Here is a 14,606-nt window from a genome sequence, read left to right as displayed (position 1 = left end):
GTTAACAACACAGTGAACAACACGGTGAACAACACGGTAAACAACACGGTAAACAACACGGTGAACAACACGGTGAACAACACGGTAAACAACGCAGTGAAAACACAGTAAACAATACGGTGAACAACACAGTAAACAACACAGTGAACAACACGGTAAACAACATGGTAAACAACAGGGTAAACAATGCAGTGAAAACACGGTAAACAATACGGTGAACAACACAGTAAACAACACGGTAAACAACACGGTTAGAAACATGGTAAACAACGCGGTAAACAACGCAGTGAAAACACGGTAAACAATACGGTGAACAACACGGTGAACAACACAGTAAACAACACGGTGAACAACACGGTAAACAACATGGTAAACAACAGGGTAAACAATGCAGTGAAAACACGGTAAACAATACGGTGAACAACACAGTAAACAACACGGTAAACAATGCTCTGGAGTAGTCTAGCGGTGTTTAATAGACGATCCTTCAGGCTCAGGTTCTATTTGTTTTTGTTCTTTTCCCTTCAGAGGTTTCATCTTATCTCGGCTCAGAAACAGTGAAACTGCAGATCTGAGTTGTTTGAAGATTTTTCTATGAATTCTAAAGGAAGCAGATAGTTGTCTCTAAGACTGTCATGATCATGAAAGTTTAATAGACCATTAATTGTCATACAACTAATTGTAATTATTGATTATGTTTCGTTAATTTTATGACATTATAGCCGTACAAGCCGACCAGTTCAATAATACTGATACACTTTTGTTTAAAACTGTTTAAAAAAAGAATCCATTTCTTTTTGCCTTTAATTGCCCAGCGCAGACAGGACATAAATACACTTAAATAATAAACTGTTACTGAAATATATAAAGATAAATGACTGACAATGACAAGTACCAAACATCTAAATATTTGTGCTGTGGTGGAACAATATGATGTCGTTAAAAGTATGAGTGTTTACACCGATGAATTGAAACCACTTTTTTATGATCATAAGTTAATTATTTACAGTGGAAAACACTTTATTGAGATCACAAAACATATTTTATTGATCACGAGCTCTCGTTATTCTGTCCTCAACATGGCATCTAATTATTCCATTGACTTGCGATGGCCGGTTCGTCATAGCAACGCTAAATGTTGACATCAAAACATCCCCAAAGTGTGATTGTGAATTATCAGAGACGTCATATCTGAATTGTTGAAAAGATGTTCAGGGAGGTTGATAGACTTCTACTGAAGGAACAAACGGGATCTCAACCTGCAACCAGATCTGCCCCCTAAAACCTTCCCAGGAACTCCGTCTGTTCACCGGCTGACATCTGACAGAATTCAGCAGCATGAAGATCTTCCACTGCATGAAGAGGGTTTCACAACATGTTGGTCTGTAAACTCAGCTGGCTTTCACTCTGAAACAATGACCAGGAAAAACTACACGCATACATACGTGTGTGTATATAAAGACCTGAGTATGACAGGATGCCATTCAACCTAAACACAAGTTAACAATACAATCACTGCAGAACGAACATAACACTGTTATAGATTTGGGAGTTACGCATTCCAACCAGGCGCCGATTAAAAACTGGAAAAGAATTATAGAACTGTTTTGCCCTCAAATCCAGAGCACATTAATGGAAAGTGTCAGTATTCACAGAAACTTCTGATAAAGATAGAAAACAGTGGAAATTCGTTAAAGTTACAGCCTTCTGAGTGATGCAACTAAAATCAGTTAGTTTGACATATTTGCCTCTAAATTGATAAACTGACCAAATAAAAGGGTAGAAAATGTTACTAAAATCACAGCTTTCTGACATGTTGTAATTATTTTCATCGACAGAAAAACACCAGCAGCTTCTCTGGTGATCTCCGGTGAAGACGGGACTCAAACGTTGGTGTCAGTAAAGCTGCAGATTACTGCTCAGCTATTTTCCCCCAAGTGCTGAAAATTCTGGTTTTATTCGCAAATGTTTGGAGATGTCTGCATACAAAACCTCCTGCGACCATCAACAAGATGAACCGAGCTACGTGGGAGGTCCATCCTGACGCCATCACCAGCGTCCAAACCCACGTCACTGGGACCACTTTTCTTTCTAGATAAATAATAGTTGGCTCTGAACGACCAGAAACTTCCACTATTGGACCAACCGACCAATCACAGGTGTGCAAAACAACACACGACCCATACGATAGTTTCAGAACCGATGCAGAGGAGGAAAAATTAAACCTGCTGATGAATGTATTTGGCTGGTCAACAATCTTCTGGGCCGCAATGAAGCAGCACTGAGAGACTAACAGGTCATACGGTCTTTATAGTTCTTCTTTCTTAATCTAAATGTAAACTCATCTTTGTCAGTCAGAACTACGACTGGGTTTGTTCTGGTCGGTCAGAGAGCTGAAAGCACCGGTTCAGCAGCTGGAATGTGTAACGTTGGCAGCAGAGGCCAAAAGGTCAGAGTTCAACCCACACTGTTGGCCAACTAATCTGCTACTTGACACCATCTGAGCTCTCAACTGTCCAGACTAAAAACAAACTGGCCCACTTCGAGCCAACAGCTGGACGTCTTGGATGAGAAGCTTCTTTCAGCTCTTCGTCTCTGGACTGTGCTTCATTCATCCAGCAGGGCGGCGGACGCCTTCACTGAGTCGTATCAGCTGAGTTCGTCCCTGATTGGTCATCATGACCAGAGTGGACTCCTCCAGAGAGACGGGCCGGGCCGGGCTGGGCCTCGTCCAAGTCCTCTCCCTTTAACTCCCTCCACAAGGTGTGTTGGTAAAAACTCTCAGCTTCCTCCAACACAGCAGCTGCAGCTCTTCTAGCTGTCTGTCAACTGATTTGGGAATAATCACAAGATCCTGCACGACGACTTCTTCTGTCCGAGCTCGTCCCGGCAGAAAAAGGACCGGTAAAGCAAAGTGCTTTAACGATGGCCGAGTTGCAGCGAGTCAGCAAGCACACAAAACAGCAGCGTCCTGCAGCCGCTTCACCTCAATCTACTACCGCTGCCAGGAGGACATGAAATGACACCAGCTGTGGTCGTTATTTAATCAGGAAGTTTTTTTGAGATTAGGATGTATTTTCCAAGACGGATCTGATAAACAACAAACATTGTACGCGAGGCAGGTGGAGGAGTTCATGGGAGCTTCAGCAGCAGATGTGTGAATGAATAACATCAGCTGGTTTCTTCCATCCAACCGCGAGAGAAGTGTGAAATCAGAGACGGAGCGTGAAGCACGCTGCATTATTTTTAAATGGCGATTGCACCTGTGCTGCTCTGCTCCGGCTCGGCCCATTACTACGGTTACATAACCGCCTTTCACAAAGATCGAAGGCCGACGGCAACTATTTTTAATCCTGGTTAGAATCGTTTCCCTCCATCTGTACAAAACCAGCTGGATGGAACTAAAATAAAAAGTCAGATTTTCCTGCTGTGGTTTAACGACATGAATCAGCGCCATCACTGCATGTTGTTGATTTGAAGTTTTAGTACCCGTCGTTGAATATTTGATTTATTATTTTTTACTGAAAGTTGAGGTTTTTGCCTCTCAGGCGGTTGCTCTTCTTCTTCCATGGAGGCTGCAGGGTTTCCAGGAGGAGCAGCTTCCATCCAGCAGCTCTGCTGAGACCAGCTGCCTCTTTCTCCTCTTTCTAGTAGTTTCATGCCCGCAGACTCGGCCAAAGGCGCCGATAAGAGTCGTAACCGTCTCATTTACTGCCCGCCTGTCGCCTCTGCATTATCATCTTAAAACCATGGATGACATCAGTTGTTTTCCTACTGCAGTCAGGTTCATCTGTGTTTCTCAGCAGTCTTTATATGCTCAGATCAGCAGCGACTGCTGACCCAGTTAAAGCGGTGATGTGAAGAAGATCTGGATTAACAGTCCGATTATCCCGCCTGCTAATTTCATTTGCCTTGAATAACGACATAAGCAAACAGAGTGCAGGTCGATGGAGCAGCCCAACGACATAAATAAATAAAGCCGTGCTCAGAGGACATATCGGTCTGTGGACTTTAGAGGACATAAGTGAGCAAAGTGAAATACATTTCTTACACCAGTGACAGCTGACAGACTTTAATCGGTTCAGCATCCATCAAAAGAAAAAGTCTATTTTCTGAATTCTATAAATATAAAATATAAATGCAGCACTGCTGGTTTCTCATGTAGTGATTAGTGCCACATGTTTCCTCGGGATCAATCCTGTCAGCACGATTAGCACGATTAGCCGAGGCTCCGATCGAGTGAGCTGCTGCAAGTCGAAGTTCTGGGAGACGACTACAGAAGAAGAGTAGATGCAGCATAAATACATGAACATATGGAGGAAGACGTGCTTATTGTCTGCTACTGTACACAGATGATGTTTTAAGAAGAAGAATTACCACCTGGATCTGCAACCGTCATGTTTGTCCACACTCACATGAAGTGAAGACTTCGGAGGAATCCTTGTACGTGTTTGAATGCTCAGCTTTTGGATATAAAATGTCATTGTTTCATTTTATCCTGTTAGGCAGTTGTGTTTTTGTCATAATTTGCATCTTGAGTTATAGTTAGTGACCTTTAACCCCTGACATCTAATCAGATTAGATATAGATTTTATTAATCCCACAGTGGGGAAATGTAGTCGTCACAGCAGCATTAAAGGTGCACACAATAAGAACAAATTAAAAAAAATAAGAGAAATGAATAAATACACCCACATGCAGACCATATACACAAAAACAAATCAAATTAAATGAAAATAAATAAATATAGCTTTGAATCCTCATCCTCGAGTCTGAGTGAACGTTTTTGTTGCATTCAAAGAAAATCTACTAAAAGAGTTTCTGAGATACTGACGAGCGTCGGATGGACGCGTGTACGTACGGACGGACGGACCGCTGAGGCGTTAAGATGGTAAGTGACGTATAATAATAAAAAAAAAATCCAGTAATATTTTGGATCAGTGATGAAGAATAGATGGAACAGATGACACATTTGTTCAATCAGCTGCAAAAAGATTCACATTCACTCATTCATAAGAAAAGGAAACCTAATAATCTTTACATTTGACTGATTTTAAATGTTAATCAAACTGTTTTTAATATCAGCTACTTCAGCTTTAGTTCATATACTTATGGGCCTGCTGTGTAACCAGGTGATGTTATGTCACCATGACAACCACTCTCTGGGCGTACCTGAACACTCTGAACAACATCTTCCACAACACCTCCACTGGCAGGAAAAACAAGAACTGCTGTGACATGTCACAAAAATGTGTTACCGCGGAAACGAAACCTAGCACAGCGTCACGGTTACAGAGAGCCGGGTCACCACGACACACTGAACGGGTTCAGGACACCCAGCTTCTCCTCGTTTAACTAATCAACTTACATTTAAGAGGCAATAATAATAATAAATATTCTGCTATTTAATTTAACAAAAAAAAACTAAAAATGGAGCTGAAACTAAAGCAAAGCTGAAATTTGGTTAAAAAAAATATAATAATAAAAGAAAGAAAGTAGACAGTAAACAGAGAAAGAAATCCTGAAAGAGGAACTGAATTAGTCTGAAACTCAAACACGTAGTTAGGAAGTGATGAAACGACTCCTCGGTGACGTCACGCCAGGACGACGCAACTCCAGACGTGAGCTGGGCGAGACGTGTGCTGACAGACGTGTTGAAACGCACACGCTCAGTGACTCGCGGGGTTCCCGGAGCTTCACAATGTCACGTCTCCACGGTAACGTGGTAACGTCTCTACGGTCACGTCTCTTTTTCTGTGATTCATTTCAAATGGCGACCGAGCTGTTAACGTGTAGCGTGTAGAAGGCATGATCCCGTCGCCGGTTTGTTCTCGCTCTGTTGTCTGACAACAGAAACACAAAACGGATCATTTAAAAACCAAAACCTTCACACGGCAGACTCGGCTCCTCTCTTTTTATTTAAATTTTTTTTTTAACAATTATAAGACAGCACCATTGTTCCCTACAACGATACGGTTTCGTAAAAGCTGAATAAAAGCAAAATATTTGTGGTGAGCATGAAAAGTAACGAACTGACTGTTCCCAGATCAGCTGGTTGTAGTTGAACATCTGGCCGTCAGAGAGTTTATGTTTTGGTGCTGTAGAGGACGAGGAGGAGAACGAGGAGGACGAGGAGGACGAGGACGAGGAAGGTCCACAGACAGAAGCTGAACTCAACGGTCTGCTGAGACTTCTGTGCCGGCGGCTTCCGAGTTGAAAAGCTGCATCACCAGCGTAGCGCATACGTCGTTACCATGGCAACCCATGCAGATAGATCGGTGATTTCTGGATCAGTCTGATATCAGACTGTTATGGAGGTTTATTACAAATTCATATTGCAGGGAAATTAAAAAGCAGTAAACCAATACAGCTCTCAGCACTACAACCAAGGAGAAGTCAGGGATGGAGGACAAAGTTTGTTGGTGTCTGGATGTGTTTTGTAGGTGTTTATATGTGTTTTGTAGGTGTTTATATGTGTTTTGTAGGTGTCTGGATGTGTTTTGTAGGTGTTTAGATGTGTTTTGTAGGTGTCTGGATGTGTTTTGTAGGTGTTTAGATGTGTTTTGTAGGTGTTTGGATGTGTTTTGTAGGTGTCTGGATGTGTTTTGTAGGTGTCTGGATGTGTTTTGTAGGTGTCTGGATGTGTTTTGTAGGTGTTTGGATGTGTTTTGTAGGTGTTTGGATGTGTTTTGTAGGTGTCTGGATGTGTTTTGTAGGTGTTTAGATGTGTTTTGTAGGTGTTTAGATGTGTTTTGTAGGTGTCTGGATGTGTTTTGTAGGTGTCTGGATGTGTTTTGTAGGTGTCTGGATGTGTTTTGTAGGTGTCTGGATGTGTTTTGTAGGTGTTCAGATGTGTTTTGTAGGTGTTCAGATGTGTTTTGGAGGTGTTCGGATGTGTTTTGTAGGTGTCTGGATGTGTTTTGTAGGTGTCTGGATGTGTTTTGTAGGTGTTCAGATGTGTTTTGTAGGTGTCTGGATGTGTTTTGTAGGTGTTTATATGTGTTTTGTAGGTGTTTAGATGTGTTTTGTAGGTGTTTAGATGTGTTTTGTAGGTGTCTGGATGTGTTTTGTAGGTGTTTATATGTGTTTTGTAGGTGTTTAGATGTGTTTTGTAGGTGTTTAGATGTGTTTTGTAGGTGTTTAGATGTGTTTTGTAGGTGTCTGGATGTGTTTTGTAGGTGTTTAGATGTGTTTTGTAGGTGTTCGGATGTGTTTTGTAGGTGTCTGGATGTGTTTTGTAGGTGTTTAGATGTGTTTTGTAGGTGTTTAGATGTGTTTTGTAGGTGTCTGGATGTGTTTTGTAGGTGTTTAGATGTGTTTTGTAGGTGTCTGGATGTGTTTTGTAGGTGTCTGGATGTGTTTTGTAGGTGTTTAGATGTGTTTTGTAGGTGTCTGGATGTGTTTTGTAGGTGTTTGGATGTGTTTTGTAGGTGTCTGGATGTGTTTTGTAGGTGTTCAGATGTGTTTTGTAGGTGTCTGGATGTGTTTTGTAGGTGTTTGGATGTGTTTTGTAGGTGTTTGGATGTGTTTTGTAGGTGTTTAGATGTGTTTTGTAGGTGTTTAGATGTGTTTTGTAGGTGTCTGGATGTGTTTTGTAGGTGTTCAGATGTGTTTTGTAGGTGTTCGGATGTGTTTTGTAGGTGTCTGGATGTGTTTTGTAGGTGTCTGGATGTGTTTTGTAGGTGTTTAGATGTGTTTTGTAGGTGTTTAGATGTGTTTTGTAGGTGTCTGGATGTGTTTTGTAGGTGTCTGGATGTGTTTTGTAGGTGTCTGGATGTGTTTTGTAGGTGTTTGGATGTGTTTTGTAGGTGTTTGGATGTGTTTTGTAGGTGTTTATATGTGTTTTGTAGGTGTTTATATGTGTTTTGTAGGTGTTCGGATGTGTTTTGTAGGTGTTTATGTGTTTTGTAGGTGTTTAGATGTGTTTTGTAGGTGTCTGGATGTGTTTTGTAGGTGTCTGGATGTGTTTTGTAGGTGTTTAGATGTGTTTTGTAGGTGTTTAGATGTGTTTTGTAGGTGTCTGGATGTGTTTTGTAGGTGTTTAGATGTGTTTTGTAGGTGTTTAGATGTGTTTTGTAGGTGTCTGGATGTGTTTTGTAGGTGTTTATATGTGTTTTGTAGGTGTTCGGATGTGTTTTGTAGGTGTTTAGATGTGTTTTGTAGGTGTCTGGATGTGTTTTGTAGGTGTTTAGATGTGTTTTGTAGGTGTTTAGATGTGTTTTGTAGGTGTCTGGATGTGTTTTGTAGGTGTCTGGATGTGTTTTGTAGGTGTTTAGATGTGTTTTGTAGGTGTCTGGATGTGTTTTGTAGGTGTCTGGATGTGTTTTGTAGGTGTTTAGATGTGTTTTGTAGGTGTCTGGATGTGTTTTGTAGGTGTCTGGATGTGTTTTGTAGGTGTCTAGATGTGTTTTGTAGGTGTCCGGATGTGTTTTGTAGGTGTCCGGATGTGTTTTGTAGGTGTCTGGATGTGTTTTGTAGGTGTCTGGATGTGTTTTGTAGGTGTCTGGATGTGTTTTGTAGGTGTTTAGATGTGTTTTGTAGGTGTTTAGATGTGTTTTGTAGGTGTCTGGATGTGTTTTGTAGGTGTCTGGATGTGTTTTGTAGGTGTTTAGATGTGTTTTGTAGGTGTTTGGATGTGTTTTGTAGGTGTCTGGATGTGTTTTGTAGGTGTCTGGATGTGTTTTGTAGGTGTCCAGATGTGTTTTGTAGGTGTCCGGATGTGTTTTGTAGGTGTTTAGATGTGTTTTGTAGGTGTTTATATGTGTTTTGTAGGTGTTTGGATGTGTTTTGTAGGTGTCTGGATGTGTTTTGTAGGTGTCTGGATGTGTTTTGTAGGTGTCTGGATGTGTTTTGTAGGTGTCTGGATGTGTTTTGTAGGTGTCTAGATGTGTTTTGTAGGTGTCCGGATGTGTTTTGTAGGTGTTTAGATGTGTTTTGTAGGTGTTTAGATGTGTTTTGTAGGTGTTTAGATGTGTTTTGTAGGTGTCTGGATGTGTTTTGTAGGTGTCTGGATGTGTTTTGTAGGTGTTTATATGTGTTTTGTAGGTGTTTGGATGTGTTTTGTAGGTGTCTGGATGTGTTTTGTAGGTGTCTAGATGTGTTTTGTAGGTGTCCGGATGTGTTTTGTAGGTGTCTGGATGTGTTTTGTAGGTGTCTAGATGTGTTTTGTAGGTGTCCGGATGTGTTTTGTAGGTGTTTAGATGTGTTTTGTAGGTGTCTGGATGTGTTTTGTAGGTGTCTGGATGTGTTTTGTAGGTGTTTAGATGTGTTTTGTAGGTGTTTAGTTGCGTTTTGTGTGTGTTCCACTGATGATCAGAGGTGCTCTCACCTGTGAGGAGGTCTTCTTTGGCACGTAGACCTTCCACATCTTGGCTTCCCTAGAGGCGGCCTTTTCCAGGAGAAAAGACAGCCTCTGGCGTCCCCAGGGTTCGATGAACTTCATTCTGTCCTCCCCGGGTCGAGCCTACCTCCCCACTGGATACAGCTACCTGCAGGACGACAAGGCAGATCAGAACCTCACACGATCCTGGAAACGCAGCAGTGTTTTAATACCAATAAAATTGCGGTTGCGAGTTTCAAATTTGCTTTCCGAGAGTAACAGAGAACAAGGTTTTTCTGGAGTGGACATCTTTACAGGGAAACCTATAAGGGATTAAAATGTGTGTGTTAAAAGTGTCGGCACATTTGCATCCAGTTGTGCAGCTTCACTGGTAAGATGCAACTGACTGACAAAAAGTGATGATGCGTGAAAATTGTCCCTCCACTTGTGAGGGAGCAGACAAAGAGATGTCCAGGACGCAGCAGTGTAGGACGCTTTTATGGATATTACTTACCCAAGGTGGTTGTTTACCAGAGTCAGCTGGATGGATAATTAAAAATGAAACCTTTGTCTTTTTAATAAATTTTTTAAGAGGCCTTATGAGGTTGAATGAGTCAGTGATACACGTGACAAATGGCAAACGGATGACCTAAGACAAATGTAAATATGAAATTGTCTGGCTTATTCTCAATCGATTTGGAAAATGATTTTAATAAAAAATAAAAAATAAAAACTGCCCTCCAGGCATGTCAATCAACCAAACATAGCTCTGTTTGAGGTGTAATATCTGATTAATTATGGAATTATTTTCTGAAGATCCACCAGAACATTGATCAGAAGGAGTGAATTTAACTAACGACGCCATGGTGACTTGTGGGAAAAATGTGTTGACTTTATATTTCAGGAGAGAAGTTGACGCTTATTAAATTTGCAGTCCACTGGAGCAACAGGTTTCCTTGGCGCCAGCCTCTAGCGGCCAGAACTGGTATTGGACGGCTCTGCATTGGCTTCAACCAGACACTTACATGCATTTTCTATTTACTGTGTAGTGCTATAACATTAGCCCTGATTTTTTTAAGCAAATAAATATTTGCATTTGGAAAATGATGCATGCAAAATTAGCAATTAACAGTTTCTCTCTGCTACTCAGCCTCATAAGAAAACGTACGAACCTGACAATTCTCAGGCAAATTCTGAACTGTCTGAATTTCTGCACCATCATATATCATATATCTATGAGGATGATTATTACGAGTATAACATAACTATTTTTTTACTTTTTAGGATTAAATGTGCTTCCATAATATTGATATTCAGACTGGCTGCAGACTATTAGATCTGCCACGACAAAGTCAGGTGAATCATTAAAGGAAATTTGTTAATCATTTTGAACCGTCTTTGTCACACATGGCAGTAAAATGAATATCTGGATTGGTAGTTAGGCAAAAATCTCTTTACACCAGCCTTTAACTTGCTAATCCTGAAGCTCTCCTGCAACTTTAAAATAGATATTGCTTATTTTATATTTTAACTCTATTTGCGTTTAATTTCATGCATTTTATCTGTTCTCATGCATCTCATTTCTTATTCTATATTTTTTTAAATGTTCCTTTATATCTATTTGTATGTCAAATACTGCATGTGATGTTCTTGCTGTGAAGCACTTTGAGCTGCATTTCTAGTATGAAAGCTGCTCTACAAATTATTTTTTGCAAATTAGCAAGTTTATTATGAATGTTATTATCAACAAAACAAGACATTTACTGATGTCACCTTTGAACCTTGGTCTTGGTGCATAACACAATGACCATGTAACACTATTACTTATTATTTTATTACATCATTTATCAGACAGAACTTTTAACTTAAACAAAAAAAAAAGTTTGGCTGAAACACTTCCTTCACAAAGCCTGAAAAATTAATATGAAAATATTTTTATTTTATTTTATAGTACTCTATTAATCCCCGAGGGGAAATTTCTTCGTAAAATAATAAACAGAAGTGTTTTTACTGCTTTCCTGTGTTGTTTGTGATTGAACTGCCAGAGGAAACCCCGGGGTCCTGATTGTTTGTTTGTTTGTTTGTTTGTTTGTTTGTTTGTAATAGATCCCAGAAGCTGTTCCACACTAAGAAGGTCCACCATGGATCACATCAGTCAGCGTCTAAAGAGTGATGAAGTGAAATCCAACTAACTTCTCATCGTTGACGTCCTGATGACCCGCTTGGTTCTTCTGTGTTCGTTATCAAACCCGGAGCCTCCACAGCACCGAGCGGTTCCGTTACCGTGGACCCGACTATTCCCTGGAGCGGGCTAATTTGACAGCCGAGCGTCTCCACCGTGTCGCAAACAACTCGTACACATTACTACGTGTTTGACAGAGAAAATGCCGGAGACGTCGCTCACTAGTCTCGGTCGGTGTCTCGTGAAAAGAGCTGCGAAGTGTAAAAGGCGATGGCCGCGATAACCACACAGCAGGGACGTTTAAATGGCTAACTCGGATCCAGTAAATAGACGGAGCCCTTACCTCCCCTGCGAAGCGGAGAAAACCACAGTTGGGTTTCATCCGGTCCACTCGGTTCGAGGATGAAGACACGGGGTGGAGTCGGGTACCCGCACTTCGGTTTAGTCGTCCATTGTGGCTTCCATTGGGGCTATGTGGTGGGAAAAAGGGGTTGTTGTAAAAAAAATACAAAAAAGGACCGGACTATAGACAGATCCGTCTACTTCCGATGAGGGGACCGGGGGACGGAAGTGGACGATAGACTCCGCCCACATCGAAGGAGACCGCTGGACAAAACAATCCTACCTTTTTTGTCCAACAGTCCCATTTTATTCATGATTTATGAACATATGTTATATTACAGTGCAGTATATTTCACACATATACATATACATATATATATATATACATATATATATATGTATATGTATATGTATATATATATATGGATTTAATACGAACATGTGAAGAAAAAAGAACTACGTATAAAACCTACAAAAAGATAACAATACACAAGACGACGCAAATGAACAGGACACTCAGCTCCAGGCAAACAATTCAAGTCATATTAAAATGGACACGACAAACCTGTCCAGTAACAGAAACCCACGTTCAGCGCCCAGAGACACAGCTGTAAGCCTCAGACACCTTGTTATCAGGACTTTATATTCACAAGAACAAACAAGGAACACGAAGCATCCTGAACTTCCTTTGTAAGTCGCTGTGACTTTCTCTGGTGGTCTTCAGAAGATCTGCAGAGCTTCATTCATCATGAGGAGTTTGAGGAGTGTTCAGTTCATGGCGGGTGTTTTTGATATATATTATATTTAGGAGAATGTGGTTGTTCTTCAATAAAGCAGTAAATACTGATATATGGTTGAATGTGTGGCCTCTACAGCAGATAGACCTTGCTTGAAGAACTCATCTCACTTTACAACAACCGGGTCAGAATTACACGCCTGGTATCAGGAACAATATGTCACTCATTTCCGTATGTTGTTCGCATTTTATTTCCGACGTTCAGCTTCGTTTCCTCTGATATTTCACAGTTTGTTGAAGACGGTGAATAAAGCAGTCGTAATGACGTAACGCTGCGTCGCGTCAGGACTTCGTGCAGCCACAAGCCAATCAAAGGGTCCGATTTTGGGCGGACTATTTGAACCGATCAAAATGCAGCTCGCTGATTCGCTAACAGAACCGTCCGTCATAGGGGGTTCGTCTCATGTGATACACGGGCGATATTTCCATTCAGCGACATTTATCGGTGGATTAAAGATTGGTAATCGATCTCATGTACACATGGGTTAACTATATTGTTTCAAAATAAGGAGAAAAGATACCAGTGCATTATTTGCAGGCTCTAATTTGTGCGGTTGAACGCGAAAGAAGGAGACTGCAGCTCGGCTCCATGTGACGTCAGCTAGTGGGCGTGACCGGTGCGAACATCAACAAAAGACAGAAGAGGAGAAAGGAGGACAAAACAAGACAGAAGAGGAGAAAGGAGGACAAAACAAGACAGAAGACGCGAAGGAATAACCAGCCGAGGACAACAGATATGTCGGTTTGACTCTCGGTAACAGGTGAAGTACACCGGAGGATTTACTGACATCTACTTCCCTTTTCTCGATACACTTGAAACGAAATCGGACAGCAGGAGAAACAGATGAGTCAAACGTCGACTTAATCTCTATTAATCTCTCTATAAACCGAATTAATAAAGGATAATACGAGTCGAAGAATCTCTTTACTTGTTATTTTTAACACAGTTTCGACGCAACTCGTACAGAAACGTATTAAAATAGTACTAAAGTGTATTTTGCAAAATCCGTGAACTTGAGCTAGCCGTGGCTAACATTAGCTTCCTCGGTTACAATCAATGAACTCGACGAACCGGAGGACTTCCGGTCGTGTGGGAGATGTTTTTTGCGTGTTTTAAGCCGTTTATTGACAGACAGAGCCCCGCTAAAGGCTGTTGTTTTTCGGTCAGAGGACGGAGGCGTCCACCGGAGGAAATCTGACACCGGAGCCCAGCTGAGGGAAGTGGGCGGGGCTCCGAGCGGTCACCCCGGTAGAACCGGAGCAAATGCAGGCCGGTCATGTAACGGAAACAAAAACCAAGTTAGTTAGGTGTTTGATGAGAAACTATATTTTCTAAGGAAGTATTTTCTTTCTATGTGCCCAACGGATCATGTTAGTTATTGCCTACGAATAACCAATATTCTCATTATGTACTAAACAGACTGCTCCTACATTTACCATCTTTATTATTAAGAGCTACCAACTGATAAAATAACTTCAAATTACCATCTGTGTCTCAAAAGTAACACTTCAAAACATCTATATTAAGTTGAAAATGTCATAAAAACAGAGAAAAATTGGCTGATTTTCACATGACAGGAGCTTGAACCAGAGAATTGTTTTGATAAATATGGAAAAAAACAATTTAAAACCGGTCTTTATTAATTGTCTCTTGAGAGTTGAGGTGGTTTCAGGCCTTTCAGTCAATTTACACAGAACTTTCTAACACTTTTGTGGGGGAATCACAAGAGGGAATAACAGCAGTAATAACAGATTTCACCTGGGGAAACTCCAAACCACTTCCTTTTTTTTTTTTTTTTTTATCATGAAAGGACTTCTGTATTGCTCAAGATAGATTGTAGAAAGTGGAAAAAGCACTGCATTACAAACATTATAAACTATAATTTATGAATGAAAAATCAACTGATTTGACGCTAAACAGACTTCTTCTTTTCTTGCAGTTGACAAGTACTGTGGAAACAAACGGA

The 14,606-nt window shown here is 40.8% G+C and overlaps 1 protein-coding gene across 2 annotated transcripts in view; it reads right to left on the bottom strand.

The window, feature by feature from the left end:
• Nucleotides 1–12,076, bottom strand: part of ccni (cyclin I) — a 21,397-nt gene extending 9,321 nt beyond the window's left edge. Inside the window, exons 1-2 of one of the 2 annotated variants that reach the window (XM_069168925.1) lie at nucleotides 11,845–12,076; nucleotides 9,329–9,488 (exon numbers count right to left, since the gene is read on the bottom strand). In XM_069168925.1, the coding sequence (XP_069025026.1) occupies nucleotides 9,329–9,442 (114 nt within the window). In that variant the 5' untranslated portion in view covers nucleotides 9,443–9,488; nucleotides 11,845–12,076. Of the gene's footprint in view, nucleotides 1–9,328; nucleotides 9,489–11,512; nucleotides 11,778–11,844 lie in introns of those variants that run through there. The other variant, XM_069168926.1, reaches the window with a different exon arrangement.
• Between the last annotated feature and the right edge of the window lie 2,530 nt (nucleotides 12,077–14,606).

This window comes from Embiotoca jacksoni, unplaced genomic scaffold, assembly GCF_022577435.1.
Source record: "Embiotoca jacksoni isolate LCO1_2020_lvr unplaced genomic scaffold, fEmbJac1.0.p SCAF_42, whole genome shotgun sequence".
NCBI classification, from domain to species: Eukaryota; Metazoa; Chordata; class Actinopteri; family Embiotocidae; genus Embiotoca; species Embiotoca jacksoni.
Note: the sequence above shows the minus strand (reverse complement) of the source record. Positions and strands in the feature narration are given on the sequence as shown.